Here is a 17665-nt window from a genome sequence, read left to right as displayed (position 1 = left end):
TCCCCCCTCCTTCCTCTGGGGGCGGGGCCAGAGAAGTTGCTTGCACAGCAGGGGCCCCTGCTGAAGTCTGCGAGTGGGAGATCTGCAGTTCAGGTAAGGGGGTTTGAGCGTGTGTGTGTATGTGTGATTAATGGAATGAACGAGTATTTAAATGTTTGTGAATGAGTGTGTGTGTGATAGCATGGATGTGTAAGGGGGGTGGGGGTGGTCGCATGGCATAGGGAGACTGTAATCACACTTCTATCATCCCCAGGTTCCAGCATGTACTGGCTGCCTTGGCTTGATAGGAGTGTGATTGCTGTTAGCAGTATGTGTATATATATATATATATATATATATATCTCTATATCTCCAGAAATGCATTTTAACCCCCTATATGCCACTCAGCCCCATGATATGCCTTTTAACCCCCTATATGCCAGAGTGGCATATAGGGGTATAAGGCATATCATGGGGCAGAGGGACATATAGGGGGTTAAAAGGCATATCATGGGGCACAGTGGCATATAGGAGGGTATAAGACATTTCTGGAGGCAGAGTGGCATATAGAGGGTTAAAAGGCACATCATGGGGCAGAGTGGCAAATAGGGGGGTATAAGGCATTTCTGGGGGCAGAGTGGGAAGCCTGGGGGCAGATGTGCATAACTGGGGGGGGCAGGTTGGCAACTAAAAGGAAATAAAAAATATATTTTTCTCAATCATAGCTTTTATTAAATATGAAAATTAGTTTACATGAATTAATATTTACTAGTAAAACTTTTTTCCTATAGGGTAGTCTTATATTCAGGCTTTTTGTTTTTTTCCTAAATTAATATTTTGATTTTGGGGGGTCGTCTTATAATCAGGGTCGTCTTATAATCGAGCACATGCGGTGTGTGTGTATATATATTTTATACACCGTATATATATATATATATATATATATATATATATATATATATATATAATCTATAGCAGGAGTCAAGCTGAAAATTCTTCATACTCTGACTCTGGGTCGCTTGGTTCCCGCAAACGTTTTTGTACCCCTAAAGTTATCTACAGATGTTGTTTCATATGTTGTTATTTTTTTATTATTATCTTTTATTTATTAAGTGCCATGAATTCCGGAACACTGTACAATTTAAATGGAGCAGTTACATCACGTAAGATGTAAGCTTGTTTTAGCAGGGCCCTCATCACTTGTTTCTTTGTGTCTAATTGTTATGTTTTATACTACTTGTCACCTGTTTATCTATTGTACATAGCTGCGGAATATTATGGTGCTGTATAAAACAATAACATTTTTAATATAACACAGCATGTACCGGTGTGTATCAGCAGGTGACCTGTACATGTGTCGCTTATCAGCCAATAGTCTTTAAGTAACAGAGCCCTCTGCATGCTCTACCTGGGGGTCTTCCTGGGAGTCTCCCTCTTCTGGAGGAGTGGATCCCGGAGGAAGCAGGTCTAGTCCCACAGGAGGGCAGAGGGAGTCGCAGGACAAGCGCATTAAGCTTGCAATGGGCAGTCCTACCCCAGATAGCATTAATTGGGTTAGGAGGGCAGGGGGGTTGGGTATGGAGTGGCCATGGCTAAATGCTGTTCCCCTGCCCCAGACAGAGAGGAGCACTTCACCAGGAGACTTCCCAGCTATTGCCATTAGTTTTTCAGAACAATGTGAGATGCGATGAATAGGACAGAAGGGTGTAGAAGGATGTATACATTTCAGTGTAGTATTTCTCCGAGGTCCTTTTTTTGATCGTTTTGTGTTATCAATTAAACTACCGTATTTGCTCAATTATAAGACGACCCTGATTATAAGACGACCCCCCAAATCTGAATATTAATTTAGGAAAAAAAAAGAAAAAGCCTGAATATAAGACGACCCTATAGGAAAAAAGTTTTACCAGTAAATGTTAATTCATGTAAACTATTTTTTTTTTTTTTACTAAAAGCTATGATTGAGAAAAATATTTTAGTTTTATTTTCTTCTATTTTCCAACCTGCCCCCCCTGTTATGCACATCTGCCCCAGAAATGCCTTATATCCCCTATATGCCACTGTGCCCCATGATATGCCTTTTGGCCCCCTATGTGCCACTCTGCCTCCAGAAATGCCTTATACCCCTATATGTCACTCTGGCATTAAGGGAGTTAAAAGGCATATTGTGGGGCAGAGTGACATATAAGGAGGTTTAAGGCAATTCAGGAGGCAGAGTGGCGTATAGAGAGTTAAAAAGGCATTTCTGGAGGCAGAGTGGCATTAAGGGGGTTAAAAGGCATTTCATAGAACACTCTGCCTCCAGAAATGCCTTATGCCCCCCATTTAACAATCCCCCCCTCCAAAGTTACCGGTGCTTCTGACTCCCCTGTCATGTAGCCGGGGCAACATGTAGACAACTTACGCTGCAGCCAGAAGGAGGTGTGGCTAGCAGCGGGGGTTGTCTGCATCCATCGTGCAGACCTTCCCCGCACCGGTGCGGGGAACTCTGATCTCTGACAGCCGGGGAAGGTCTGCGCGATGGACGCAGCCAACCCCCGCTGCTAGCCACACCTCCTTCTGGATGCAGCGTAAGTTGTCTACGTGAATCGTGTAGACATCTACACGCTGCCCCGGCTACACACCGGGACTCAGAAGCACCGGTAAGTGGGGCGGGGGGGGGAGTCGAGACAGGAGGATCGAGCAAATACGGTATTACCTGACTGACCATGTTTTAGGCCATGGAAGGGTAACTGTTCTAGAGTGTTTTTCATGTAAAAAAAAAAAAAAGAAGTTGATGTAACTGTCCCCTTTGTTTTGAGAAAGACCAGATGCTTTTTTGAGAATTTTTTTTATATGTTGTAGCAAGATAAATTACAGATGTTTTGTGTCTTACGTGCACAGACCTCTCCACCTATTCTTGAGATTTTTATGCAGATGTTCCTTTACTCTCCTGCTGTCCTATGCAGACTATGTGTCTATATGTCTTAATGTCGCTATGTGAAACGCCACAGAGCCTTTTCACATGGTACTTAGCTGTCGGCCAGTCCTAAACTATATCAATCCTGAAATACCGCTGGTTTCACTGGGGGGGAAATAGGGCATTACTGCCCTTTAAACAGCTCAATGCTACCAGAAGAAGCTTGTTTAACAAATAAAAATATAATATACAATGGCATTGATGTGTTTTTTGTTTCTTTGTAGGTCCTCCATCTCCGACCAAAATATCAAAAGTGGTGAGTCCCCTTTCTGAATTAAATGGCGAGGCGACCATCGTAGAGCCTGCACTTTTTATAAATTTTTGTGCTGACATCAGTTGATAAAAACATATTCTACTCTCAGTGTATGCCCTTAAGCCACTGAAAATTGATGGGTTTTTTTTCTCTATTACGAATTTTTAAACAGACTAAATAATAACTATAACAATACATCTTTTAAAACAGGAATTGAAAATTTTCAGTAAACTTCAATTATAAGATCTTATTTTATATGGAAAGTTTGGTAGTTTTGCCTACAGTTTGCTTCCAAATTGTGTTAAAATTATTAATCATAATCGATTATAAATCATAACCTTTCGGGTTACAGTTTTAGCTGGCTTTTTTAAGTTAGTATCAGTATTGTGTGTCGCTACCCAAGCATCAGTTCTGGAATGCAGAATGGATGTATTATATGTTATGTTTCTCTTCATTTATATACAGAAATCTGATAAACAGGAGCTGTCTGGAAGCCTTGAAGCTATTGGCCCAACTGAACCTCTTCCACAACCTTTGCCATTTCCCCCAAATCTTGCACGATCCAACTCCCCAAAACTTGACCCTTCTGAAGTCTATAAGAAGTCAAAGAACATTTTTGAAGATAAGCGTAAGTATAACACTATTTCACAGTAAACCACTTTCAGCCCATAAATTGATGATATTCCAATATTCATTGTATCTGTTATACATATTGTGCCTTATTATTATTTTTTCATAAAAACAGATGCATTCTTTTTTGTTTATGTGAGAGGTAACTCATGTCTGATTTCATAGCTCTGAAGAAACTCTGTTTCTTCCTTATCTGTTTGCTTTTCTGTACATTTCTTGGCATTGCGTGAGATGCAGCTAGACCACTATGGTTGCTAATGATGGACTATAATTGTAGCATATTTGCTGATGAGGGCTTAATCCTCATATTTTATGACAAAGAAAGAATTCAGTCTGCAACATTGGCTCTTCTAAGCTGCTTTCCAAACCACTGAGTGCTTATGATATGTGGACTCTGGGAATAAAGGAGATAATGGATCCAATAGTTGAAACCACAACATTATGAGAATCAAAAATAATTTGTGAATTTGTGTACTGTGCTAGCTTTCATTTAGTTTTGTCTCTCATGAAGCCCATTTAATATTAGTTTTTCCTCTATGACATGGTAATTAAAGTTTGAAATTAAATGAGGAGTGGTAGACGGAATTGGGTGCTAGCAACAGGCGTTTATAATATTTATAATACATAGGAAGTGAAGAGAAAACCAACAGGCACAAATCTACTCATTCTACATGCAAAAAAAGAAACATGTTTTATGAATGGCGATCTAAAAACCAAAGATAGGGTGAGGATGCCTGGAAAGATTTGGAGAATGCCATGTGACCTGGGCATGCATGGCTTAAGCCACCAAGCTCAGGAGTCAGTACATGCTGAAATCCATCTTTCCTGTGGTCATAGGCGGTAGTTTTGTATTAAAATTATTTTTATTAAATTTTGAAAACCAGACTTTTCACTTTCACAGCAATATGTTCATGCTGAGCAGACCTTTCCATTGGTTGATATAGTGAAAAGAGCACTCTGTGCTGTAATCCGTATTGCCAAACAGTGAAACTGGTATGGTGCTTTAGGAATTAAAAAATCTCTCTAATATGAGGCCATAAACCATATATATTTTGAAAACTAGACACCCCTGGGGTATTAATTTACAGCTCGTGCTATATGGCACTGCCAAATACCGCAATATGTGTAAAGCAACATCTCCTGAGTAAAATGATACCACCCATGCATAGGGTTTTCTGGTTGTTTGGTGGCTCAAAGGCCACATTTTTCAACTTGGAATTTTGACATCTGGTCATCACGCGTTCATGTCCTATTTGAAACATCTTTGAAGCCAGCCTATTTGGATTTGATATCTCAGTTCACTGACAGGGATTTAACTTTGCCGGTGTCAAAACCAAACAACCTAGGGGGTGTATCCTTGGTCCATTTTTTGTGAGGTATGCTTTTCAACGCCGGTCCCTAAGGAGTTAGAGGATTTTCATAAATTCATAATTGCATTAGTTGGAATGGCAATATAGAATCATGTGCATAAAAAGTAATTGTGGCGCAAAAAAGTGGTCTTATCACCATAGCAGTTGATATAAGGATTCAGTCAACAAGATTTAGTTGGTTGCTTTGGTGATCACACCACTTTTCAAGCATCTTTTGATGGTAAATGAGCACACATGCCACCATGCATAATATAACAATGTCCACGGCAGGCACAGTGTCTGTTAGCTCATGTCTTACAGGAAAAGGTAAAAATTTTGTTGCTTAGTTGTTACCTAGTGCTACTTATAAGTCATGTTTTAGTACTTAAGCATGCAATACATTTTCATAAACCAATAAAATAAATTCCAGAAACCATTTGAAGATTATCATGTAAAGCATTTTCTTTTTTTCTGCACCCTTCATAACAATTATCATGCCTTCTTATTGTAGCCATGTGTTCAACTTATGTGACGGTGTCAATCTAGGAAACAAACCCTAACTAACCATAGAATGAGTAGACATCTCTATTCTGAGCAGTTGCCTATTGTAAAGTAACAAAAGCAGCAGCCTTGCATGAGTAACCAGTAGTGGATGCTTCAAGGAATATACCGGATTTGCTCGAATATAAGACAAGCTTTTTTCAGAGAAAATACTCTGAAAAATACCCCTCAGCTTATATTCGAGGTTGTCTTATAATTGGATCTCAAATAGAGGCCAGACTATAAGACTAAAATCCAGATCCCCGCAGAGCTGCAGGGGACCTGGATCCTTCTCTCTGGTAACCTCCGTTGCTGCCTGCACTTCCTCTGGGGCTTCTATGACTGAGCGGCGACATGACCTTCCAGTGCTCCATCATAGAAGCCCCAGTGGAAGTGCCGGGGCGGATGCGGAGGTTGTGTGCGCACATTGCGCAGACGTCCACCAGCTGCCCCCACTAGACACCAGGGACAAGTCTTGGGATGCACTGGTAAATCTGGGAGGCAGAGTGGCATATAGGGGGTATAAGGCATCTCTGGGGGGCAGAGTGGCATATAAGGGGTTTATGGCATTTTGGGGGGGGCAGAGTGGCATATAAGGGGGTATAAGGCATATCTGGGGGCAGAGTGGCATATAGGGGTTTAAGGCATTTATTGGGGCAGAGTGGCAAGTCTGTGGGTCAGATATGGCCCTGGGGGGCAGGTTGGCAAATAAAAGGAAATAAAATCAAATGCATTTTTCTCGATCTTAGTTTTTATTAAATATGAAAAAATAGCTGACGTGAATTAATATTTACTAGTAAAACTTTTTTCAGGGCAGTCTTATATTCAGGTCTTTTTCTTTTTTTCCCTAAATTAATGTTCAAATTTTGAGGGGTGATCTTATAAACAGGGTTGTCTTATAATCGAGTAAATATGGTAACTCTAGTACTAGAATATCAGTCATGTGTGGTATTTTAATGTATTTGATAGCTTGATGACTCTTCCACTTTAAATTGTGATTGCAGACCACAGGATTCTGGCAGTTTTATTGTCTCTTTTCTGCTAGCTGTATGACTAATAAAACTAGATGTACTTCTTTCTGTCTTTTTTTTTATCCATGAGTGAGCCTCTCTCACCTTCATGCTATCTTACTGTTTCTTTTAAGCTCCAAATACAAAGGATCTGGATGTTTTCCTTCGAAAGCAAGAGTCAGGCTTTGGATTTCGGGTCCTTGGAGGAGATGGCCCAGACCAGGCGGTGAGTGCTACTTGCTTATGCGTAAATAAGTGCACAGCAGTTACGCATTTTATATAGCGCCACATACATCCCCCTGTTCCTAGCGCATGCGCATGTGTGGGCATCTTCTTTAACAGCTATCTCATCACTGACATTTTGCTAACCTTGGCAAAGTTTTATGTCGAAAGAATACACTTTAAAGACCTTGAGTTACAATAATAGACGTTGAGTAGCGAATGGAATTATTACTTCTGGCCTCGGGATGTAATGACAAACAGACATACAGGGGTGAATAATTAACAGTGACCTTGTGCTCAGGGTGGAAATTATTTTTTACGTTAACTGCGAAGACTGCATGCTGTGCTTTACCTTTGTTTTGTGCTGTGTGTCTTCGCTATAAGTTAGTGTAATTGAGGAAGACATCTAACTTCAACTCAAAGCCACTTTAGCTCATCACTGTCATTTTAAGGTGATGGAATAGTTTAGATATAATGTCTGTGGGGTTGATACAGGTGACACAAGTTCATTTCCAGTGTCAGGAGCACAGAGAGATAATGAGATTTCCTACATCGTTCTAGATGGACAGTGAAATTGAGACAGAAGCCAGGGGCTCTCTGAAGCTGATGTACTACAGACAGGGTTATTCTTTCTTTGATATATTGCATGGAAGCAATCACAAAAGTTTGGTGTTTTTTTTTCTACTTTTCGTTTGTACTTTTTCTTTTTATATATTTCTCGTTTGAGAGTTGAAAAAATATAAGAAATAAGAGATCTGATTCCATCTTCTTGTGATCTGAGAATAATCGCATCACTACAGTGCCAATACTCAGTGAAGCAAATTCTGCTTGCAGGACCGCGCTGGGTTCTGGCACTCTAAGGTCAGCAGCCACTAAATCACAGATGTGATGCAGGATACGTACACTTTTAGATCAACCATGATATGTCAGATGCCCAAGCAGACACATGGGCAGTTGGGGTGTGCTATCCCACAATTCCCCACTGGGCATTTACATTGTGGGTCAGACAGCCACTCTGAACCTGTCCTTCTGGGACTCTTTAGTGAATAACTGAACCACTTTTCTCTGGAGTTGTGCATGGATCTCACCTATTCGACATCAACTATTGTAGGTGTGAGAGCGAATACAATCCAGTTGTGATGTTAAAGGAGCATTATTGTGGAACACATATTTTTAGTGTGTTGTTTTAACTCATTTATTGAAGCAGTTTATGTGTCCTGCATATACAATACCCTTTACAGAGCTTTTGTATCAATGTCTAATACATGAAATAGAAAATAAAACATATGTATACGGACAAGTAGAACAGGTCTGGGAGTGTGGAGCAAAGATCGGTATAATCAATTTGTGTTTATCTGCCAAAAATGGGTGGATGGCTTGTTTTTGTTGTGTATCCTGATCTAGAGTGGGAAGCTTAATATCTCATACTAAACCGGGAGGTAAACAATGGTCCGATCGCCTAATCCCATCAATGCGACTCTATCTGACAGACCCTCTACCGCAAGCACCACAAATATCAATTTGTGTGCAGACAGCAGAGAGAATTACAACAAAGCTCGAAGTACACAGGATTATTAATGAGGAAAACATACAGTGGATTTTCTTTTTAACCCTGTGTCTTACAAAGGGCAGAGCTGATTCATTCTTCTCATGCCTCTTAAAAGTTATGTTTTGGCAATATGCTTCCATCGTCGGTCCTATTAAATCGAGTGTTAACTGAAAAGCATTAGGAATGCTGTTTTAAAAGCTGTTTCCATTCCTTCCCATTATAATCCTAAATGAGTGTTGCATCATTCAGTAGTATTCACACCGCTTGAGTTCAGACTTTAGACATTAAGCAGCGGTACAAGCCCAGGCTGACATCAGAAGCGCTTTTTGTGAAGCCGACGTATTGGTACAAATACAGGCGCATTTTGCTTTTCAACCACTATAATTGCCTTCAGTAAGGCCGTTCTATGCCATTGGCAGCATTAACATTTACGTGATTACGTTGCGCACTGTGTCGCTTGGTCCATGCCCCGATTTCAAATAGATCCAAGTGACAATAACTAGCTTCTCAAATAGCAGAGGCTTATTGGTGGGCGAGTGCTTGCGTGAAATGCAGAAATAAATTATAAAGTTACTTTTTATCTTATTTTGGGGGGGGGCAACAAATGTTACAATACCTATTCTTTACAATACCTAATGCATATAAAAGTATAAGGGGAGTTCTCCTTTAAATTCTATACAACTATTCAATCACTTTTTAAAGCTCCTACATTTTACGATTCCATAGACTAAATAAACCTACATAAAATAAACAATATAGATTTATCAGAATGTCACCTTATGTGTATTCCATGGGAAGAGCCATCTTATTAAAACTCTATTCTCAGGCGGTCCATGCTTATTTCTGCCCATTAAGTTACTTCTACCCTGTCCTTAATTTAACAATGATTGGTTCAGACAACCTATGTTAGAGTGTATTGGGGAGAAGGGGGATAATGTTAGGACAGTTCATTAATTAGATAATGCTGGCTGCTGCCATGCTCAATATTTAGCTTTTGGATATCTAAAAGACAATTACGCTGATTGACAAACACAAACCCAAACTGTAGGTGGTTCTGTAACTGGATTTAATTAAAAGCTGTGCATCTCAATCCTTTCAGCATATGTTTGATCTGTACATTAAGGATAAATATTGACATTCCAACCCCCTCCTCACATGTTGTAGATTTACATTGGAGCTATCATTCCTTTGGGAGCTGCTGAAAAGGACGGACGTCTCCGTGCAGCGGATGAGCTCATCTGTATTGATGGAGTCCCTGTGAAGGGAAAGTCCCATAAGCAGGTGCTGGACCTGATGACCAACGCAGCTCGAAATGGCCACGTGCTTCTTACAGTCAGAAGGCAGATCTATTACACTGGTAGGAGACGTGTTGGAAAATTTTTCTTTTTTTAACTTTTTCTTTGCTGGTTTTGGATGACAGCATCCTTTCGTAGTCTAAAGAACTGTGTCCATTGTTGAGTGTCCCTTTATGTATTTAAACGTTTTTATATAATTTCCAAGCTTTTGTGAGCTCTAGCGTGTTATAATCTGAAATATGCATTGGTACTTTGTTGATGCTTGTTTATTTATTCGACCGCTAGATAAACAGCAGGAAGAGGAAGACCTCCTACATACACCTCCTGCTCTGAATGGTTCTCCCAGGCTCAACAGAATTGAACTCGCTAGTGTTCCCAAACCGCCAGCAGAAGCCTATGACGTTGTGCTGCAACGTAAAGAAAATGAAGGCTTTGGATTTGTCATCCTGACGTCCAAAAATAAGCCCCCTCCTGGAGGTATGAGAAGCAGCACCTGAAATTCAATCAGCCTCTGTGTTTTACATAAAAAAATGTATAAATGTACAGCTACTATGTGTGTGTGTATATATGTATGTGTATATACATATAGATATAGATAGATTACACTAAACCACTTCGAAGACACAAAAGATAACAAAAGCCAAGTTAAATCTTTTCTGTGGTGCGGTTATGTTCAACCTCTCTACAGATTTCTAAACATAGTTTTTGATTACATAGAAAATCTAAATTATATCAGTTTAGGATTTTGTATTGGTCCCATTTAAATAGATAAAGTGATGTTTTTTCATTAGCTATCATTGCATTTTCCAGTGGTCACAGTCTAGATTTTATGACTACTAAGTTGATTTTAGAGCATTAGCTCTATTTTTTAACCTATGTTATCGCAAGTTAATATTTAGATTGAATCAAGCCTATCAATCCTCAATTCCAGAATCTATTAAGTTACAATACCATGTCTACATGGCACTCAAATAAAAACATTTATTATGTTGTTATAGCCATAATAATGTTTTTGAAATGGAAATCCATCTGGCTGGACTTCAAAAAGAATACACTCCTGCTATGTATTATATTGAAGTTGTTCATATTGTGCGTAACAAGAGTTTAGCTCTGAACCCAGAATCTCTCCTTAATATTTAAGTGTAAAGGTGCAGTTCCTCTATAATGACTTATTTTTTTCAGTGTAGGATCCACAGTGAAGCCACTGGATTGTATTGTTATGATGACTTTTTCATGCAAATGTACTGCAGGATTATTGCTAAGGGAAAAGATGTGCGTTCTGCAATGTAACAAACTGAAAAGAAAAACCTATTTAGAGATTGTATGTTGTCCAGGCCAGCTCAAAACTTGTTAAATGGAGGGAAACAGGCCTGACTTGATGGTCCAGGCACTTCTGCTCCCATAATAGCCACTGGGACCAGAAGCTCAGTAGGTCATGTATGCTGTGGGGGGATGCAGCACATACCAGCTGCTTGTGCTACATGCGTAGCTCGTTTACGTCGTAGCCATGGAGCGGCCAGCCTTCATAACCAAGAGCTTATTCTCCCATACTCTAAAGTCAACCATTATTACAATAGCAATTTAGTATTTTCCTTTTTTATTTTTTTTTGCCTTAAAGAATAAGTTATATATACACATCAATGTTATATATTTGTTTTTTGTTTTTTTTTCTTTTTGTGTTGGCCTGGTTTAAATGATGTAAGACACCCATCATTCCTTAGTTCAGTTGTACCATAGAATCCATAGAACATACACAGGTAGTAAGATGGCTATTAGTTCCATTAGGTGGGGAATTATATGAGGTGATCTTGATCCTCATAGTCTGTATTGGTCCCATAAGCTTAATTATGGGACCAATACAGAAAAAAAGAAATCAATATCATACATATGTTCTGTATAATTCTTGCTACAAAAAAAAATCCTTACTAGGGTGGAATCACTAATGGAGAGTCAGAACTTGCAATACTTTATGTAATATATAATATAGAAATAGAATGTCTGGTGAAAAGCTGCAGAACATTATATAATGTTTCTAACTTTTTTGGACGGTTTTATACATAAGGCACCTAAGATACAATTGGTGTTTTTTTATTTTTATTCACCCCCAGTGATCCCACATAAGATTGGACGTGTGATAGAATTTAGCCCCGCAGATCGCTGCAGGAAGCTTAAAGTGGGTGACCGAATATCAGCCGTGAATGGGCAATCTATTGTGGAGCTGTCTCACGATAACATTGTACAACTCATAAAGGATGCTGGAAACACCGTTACCCTGACAGTAATTGCGGAAGAAGGTTAGTACCAAAAAAACATTGTCAACCTTCATTGCCATTAGCTATATGTACTTTAAATGGTCACGTCTCTGTGTTATCATCACGTTTCACTTTGTCCATATCCTATATCATGTCATTGTCTACAGTATAATTTAAAAATTGTTAGTACGGTTAGGATTTCATCTTGTATTATTTCTCAGACTCTCTCAAAACACAGAAGATGATGAACAGTCAGATAAGCTTTTAGGACCTTATGGATCCCATGTTAAGGTTCATTCTTTTCTAGGCATATGTAGGAAAATCCTTGGGGTTGACTCCTAGTCTCCAGATGAAGCCTTGCCTTCCAGGGCCAGTTTCTTCTTTCTCCGCACAGGAGAGTGATGTGTGGTCACACCAACTTCCCAACCAGTCTCCGCCAACTTTCCCCACGCACAGTTCCACCCTCAGAAGAGGGGGAATGGTCTGGGTAGATTGCCCACTCCAATCAGATGTGTGACTTGACTTGAATGAATGCCTTTTGCCTTCTTTTTTTTCGGTAAACAAAGCTGCTGCAGAGACATAATGTTTAGGTACATCACTGTATTCTTTGTATAGCATTAAAAATAAAAAGATAAAAAAAATAGTTTTCCCTCGCAGACCTTCCCGGTAAATCTTTGCCCATGTGCCATCTACTTGCCATGCCATTGCCAGCATACAAGTACTCTACAATAGGCTTTGGGCCTTTTAGAATCAGATCCCGCCAGTGGAAGCAAAATGCAGATAATCTGCTTCAAAGGGCATCAAGCACAGCTTGGTTTTAAAGTAGGTCATGAAGGGTTTTGGTTTAGAAAGTACAGTACATTTATTCGCTGTGAGTTAAACTATAATTCTGATACGAGATGTGCTTTTCCAAGTGCGTCTTTTTTTCCTGCAATTTTTCTCAGCAGTACGTTCTCGAGGCAGGAGTATAAAATATACATCTGCTTGCTCCTACTCCTACAATTTATTCAAGACTGTTGCTTCACGGTTTAATTAGAAGCATCATAAATTCCTTTGCCAGATAAATGGCTTTGCCCATTTTCATATAATAAGTACCTTAATCCAGCTAGCAGATGGATTAGCACAAGGGTTCCATCTCATTTCAGTGCAAATATTAGACTTGCAGTCATTCTATGCATGAAAATATCAAAGGTTTAATTTACCTGCTCTTAAATATTTAACGAGACAGAGAGGCTTTTGGTATTTTTAAAAGTCGCCTGTTTTCATTAAAAAGTGTTTTTAATGCAATTTGTTTCAATAAAAAAGTCATATAATATTTAGATTTTTCTGGGATCTTTCTCCCATCTCCCTGTGTATATCTGTGTGTGTATTATGTATATATATATATATATATATATATATATATATATATATATATATATATATAATACACACATATATATATACAGTGTATACATATAAACAATGTGGAAATTAATTTATTCAAGAGGGTGACAAAGTGTCACTTTGTGGTAAATTCAGTCATATTGAGTGAATGTAAATCTCTCTTGTAGAATTGAGTGCTATACTTTTTACACATTTTTTTTGTTTGCGTTTTAATGGTTGTGGAAATGAATGGTTACAGTGAAAATGTTAGATGTAGAGTATTTTTTTTGCCATTTTATAATGCTTTGGGATCATGACGGAGGCATGAGGCCTTGGAAGTTGTTTATGAAGGAAGAGACAGTCGGCCATCCCTCACTTTCAAACATGGCAAGTTGGTAGTTCTTTGGCTATCAGTGAGCAAGGATGAGCAAACTATGTATCTGCGCATCCTTGCTATTTCAAGAATAGTTGCTCCGTGACCTCTATCCATGGTTAACTAAAATAGAAATATCTATTACTTAAGCGGATAGTCTCCTGTCCCACCAATTAAGAAGACATCAGTAGAAGTGTTTTCTGTGCATAAATGTATATTTCATTAATGTACAAAGTGTGTACACAGAATTTTATATGCCGCTATATATATATATTAAACATTGTGTCTCATCATAACAGCAGTGCGCTTGGATTTAAGCCTCACTGGCAGCTCAAAATGAAGAGCTTAGCGGCACTTTCACTGAATGGGAGAGCCATATTAGACGCCAGCTAAACGTTTCATCGTTTTCCCGGTTTCTTGGTCGTGTTTCTGATCTTACGCAGTTGTTATCTCTGTGCACAGCTGGTGTGTGGCCTGAACAGAGCAGAGATATTTGGAAGGAAGCCAAACCTTTGCATGGCCGTGCTAGGTGAATTTGTATTACTTTGCTTTTACCTCTACGCTAGCAGGCAGAGCAGTGATTTGGTTTATCTGTGTACTCAGGGGTTTGACTGCAACGGTGTACAGTGTGTGCGCAGCTAGGTAATTGTTATATTAGTATCTTACCCATGTTTTAAATTATGGCATAGCAGGGCTCTATCAGAGGCTACGAGGATGGATTATGTTATGGCTCCAACCGTAGCATTATCTGTACATTTTGTTATTCAGACCACACAGCACGTGAAAGGGCCCATATAAAAGACGTAATTGAAAGGCTTGCTTGTTAGGCTGTCACAGAGCAATTAGTCTATGGACAAAGGGAAAATTATTTGAAACAGAAGAAATAGCGCAAATGCATATTATGTGTCTCCTACACCTTACATTTGGTTGTTTGGCATATAAAACCTGGGCAAAATACTTTAGAGCATTGGAGGTACTTTATAGTACTGTTTTGGTTTGACTTAACTATTGCATATGATGTGTCTAGTTGAGGGAACTATATGAAATGGTGAAAGCCTGGACACCTTGGGTGCTGGTTATTTAGCGTAGTTGTAACTGGGCTATAATCACACAATGTACAATGCTACGGAATAGGATGGCGCTATATAAAACAATAAATAATACTAATCACAGATGATTGAACCTTATATATCACAAATATTGTTTCTTCTTCTACATACAACTAGGATTATCCTTTTCAGCCCATTCTGAGAGTCATCAAATTAATGTGCAAAACATTTTATGATATATTTTAGAACCAAGCAAACAAAATCTATTTTTACAGGTTTAAAAAATCTAAATCTCTGTGTTCCACACAAACAGGTGACTTGTTGAGAGCTGTATTCAAAGTCTTCCAGTTCATTACTACATGCACACTTGTTACCTTTAACCTCTTGGGACCTTATTCTTCATAAGGCAGAAGAGACATGTTGCCTAGAGTACCATTATTATTTATTTAGGGGCATGCCTTCCTCATGTACATGCTTCTAATTATATTGTTTTACTTTCTAACAGTACTTTAGCCAGTGTTACACCCAGGGGCGTAACTAGACCCCTCAGGGCCCGGGTGCGAGAATCTGTTAAGGGCCCCCCACCCCCCCCAAAAAACATGATTTTTACCCAACAATTTTTTTTCAACAAATTCAATTTACATATTGAATCATTTCTGTAAAAAATCAAAGAAAAAGGGGCGCATGTTCAAAGGGCATAATCAAAGAAAAAGGGGCGCATGTACATAGGGCCCTTTTTGTACATGCGCCCCTTTTTCTTTGAATACATAAATAATCTTTCCACCAAAACAGCCTGACTGTGGCATTTTTGCCACCAAAACAGCCCGCCTGTGGCATCTTTGCCACCAAAACACCCCGCCTGTGGCATCTTTGGCCCCATAACAGCCCGCCTGTGGCATCTTTGGCCCCATAACAGCCCTCCTGTGGCATCTTTGCCACCATAACAGCCCTCCTGTGGCATCTTTGGCCCCATAACAGCCCGCCTGTGGCATCTTTGGCCCCATAACAGCCCGCCTGTGGCATCTTTGCCACCATAACAGCCCTCCTGTGGCATCTTTGCCACCATAACAGCCCTCCTGTGGCATCTTTGGCCCCATAACAGCCCGCCTGTGGCATCTTTGCCACCATAACAGCCCTCCTGTGGCATCTTTGCCACCATAACAGCCCTCCTGTGGCATCTTTGGCCCCATAACAGCCCGCCTGTGGGATCTTTGGCCCCATAACAGCCCGCCTGTGGCATCTTTGCCACCATAACAGCCCTCCTGTGGCATTTTTGGCCCCAAAACAGCCCTCCTGTGGCATCTTTCCACCAAAACAGCCTGACTGTGGTATCTTTGCCCCCCCCTTACACATCCATGCTATCTCTCACACACACACACACACATATATATTAATTCACAAATATTTACTCACTAATTCACAGATAATCCATTCAATCATTCAGATATTCATACATTGATACTCATTAATTCCCTCATTCAGATACTCATTTACATATACTCATTCACAAACATTCATTCACTCACTCCTTCACAGATATTCATTAATTCTCTCACTCAATCTCAAATACTCCTTCATGCAGCCTCCCCTTACCTGAACAACCGAAGATGTAAAAAGTATGTGCCGCTCGGCGCTCGCAGACCAACTTGTTCAGTGCATAGGGGGAAGCAGATGCGCAGCAGGGTCATGTGACGTACGTCACGTACGTCACGTGACTGTTGGATTCCTGCGTCCCCCGGCATCCTCGTCTGCCAGTAAGCAGCGGCCCCCCGCGGAATTAATCGTGGGGGTTGCCCGGGCCCCCTAGAGTGGCGGGCCCGGTAGCAGCTGCTGCAGGGTTAAGGGGCAAGTGCCCCTTTTGCCCTGAGTTATAGACGGCCGTAGAGGCCGCATAGGCCCAGTCAGTCCGGTCCTGACTGGGCCTATGCGGCCTCTACGGCCGTCTATAACTCATAGACCTTGGGGCCCCTTGCCGCCGGGGCCCGATTTCGGGCGGCCCCTTGGCTTGGGCCCCCCTGCCACCGGGGCCCGGTCGCAGTCGCGACCCCTGCGACCCCGGTAGTTCCGCCACTGGTTACACCAAACTCTTTTAAAGGAGTGCAATGGGACATGAACTTCTGGATCGTGGTGTGATTTTTTTTTTCAGTGTACAGATCCATTACATACCTAATGTTAAAAAAAAAATATATCTTTTCTCTGCCAAAGTGAGAGAATAGAATTTGCGCTAAGTGTCATCTTTCCGACTGACTTTTCTTTTTCACATAGAATGAATTTAACTTAACAGAAGAGTAGGTGTCATTTAAACTGAGTACACCTTATATATACATGTCTGCTTCAGTTATTAAACTATAGAAGGCTTCCTATTCCTGCCTTCCCTACTTAACATCAGCGTAACTGCATTAAAAGAGAGAACCAGATAATGTCTCATGATACACTGGAGGTTAATTCTAAACAGCGATTATGCGGCAATGTTTGAAAAGTGGCCTTATCGCCATAACAACCAGTCAAGTGTTCCTTCTGATTGGGCCATTCCATTGGTTGCTATAGTGATAAGATCACTTCAAACTTTGCACCGTTATTGCAGTTTATAATTAACCTCCCGTGTATATTCTGATAAAATGTTAATATTAACTTAACATTCATTGTGCAAAGCTCTGTGTATCATAGGTCGACATATACACACAAAGGCATTTATAATGCTCATGAAAAATCCAAACCCACCTTAATAATAAAAAAGTAATGTCAGGGCCATACAAAAATTCCTAGCTTCTTTATTACCTCCACTCAGGAAGGGATTCGGAGAAATCAGTCAAAAATAGTACAAAAAGGCTACATCTTCA

General features: G+C 40.1%; 1 protein-coding gene across 2 annotated transcripts in view; it reads left to right on the top strand.

Moving 5' to 3' along the window:
- Nucleotides 1-17665, top strand: part of MAGI3 (membrane associated guanylate kinase, WW and PDZ domain containing 3) — a 126109-nt gene that overhangs the window by 96222 nt on the left and 12222 nt on the right. For both annotated transcript variants that reach the window (XM_053457617.1, XM_053457618.1), the window contains exons 11-16: nt 3163-3194; nt 3657-3819; nt 6855-6946; nt 9656-9848; nt 10072-10263; nt 11895-12080. In XM_053457617.1, coding sequence (XP_053313592.1) covers nt 3163-3194; nt 3657-3819; nt 6855-6946; nt 9656-9848; nt 10072-10263; nt 11895-12080 — 858 coding nt within the window. The remainder of the gene's footprint in view (nt 1-3162; nt 3195-3656; nt 3820-6854; nt 6947-9655; nt 9849-10071; nt 10264-11894; nt 12081-17665) is intronic.

Source organism: Spea bombifrons, chromosome 2, assembly GCF_027358695.1.
Source record: "Spea bombifrons isolate aSpeBom1 chromosome 2, aSpeBom1.2.pri, whole genome shotgun sequence".
In the NCBI taxonomy this organism is placed as follows: Eukaryota; Metazoa; Chordata; class Amphibia; order Anura; family Pelobatidae; genus Spea; species Spea bombifrons.
This window is presented reverse-complemented; position numbering and strand designations above follow the sequence as displayed.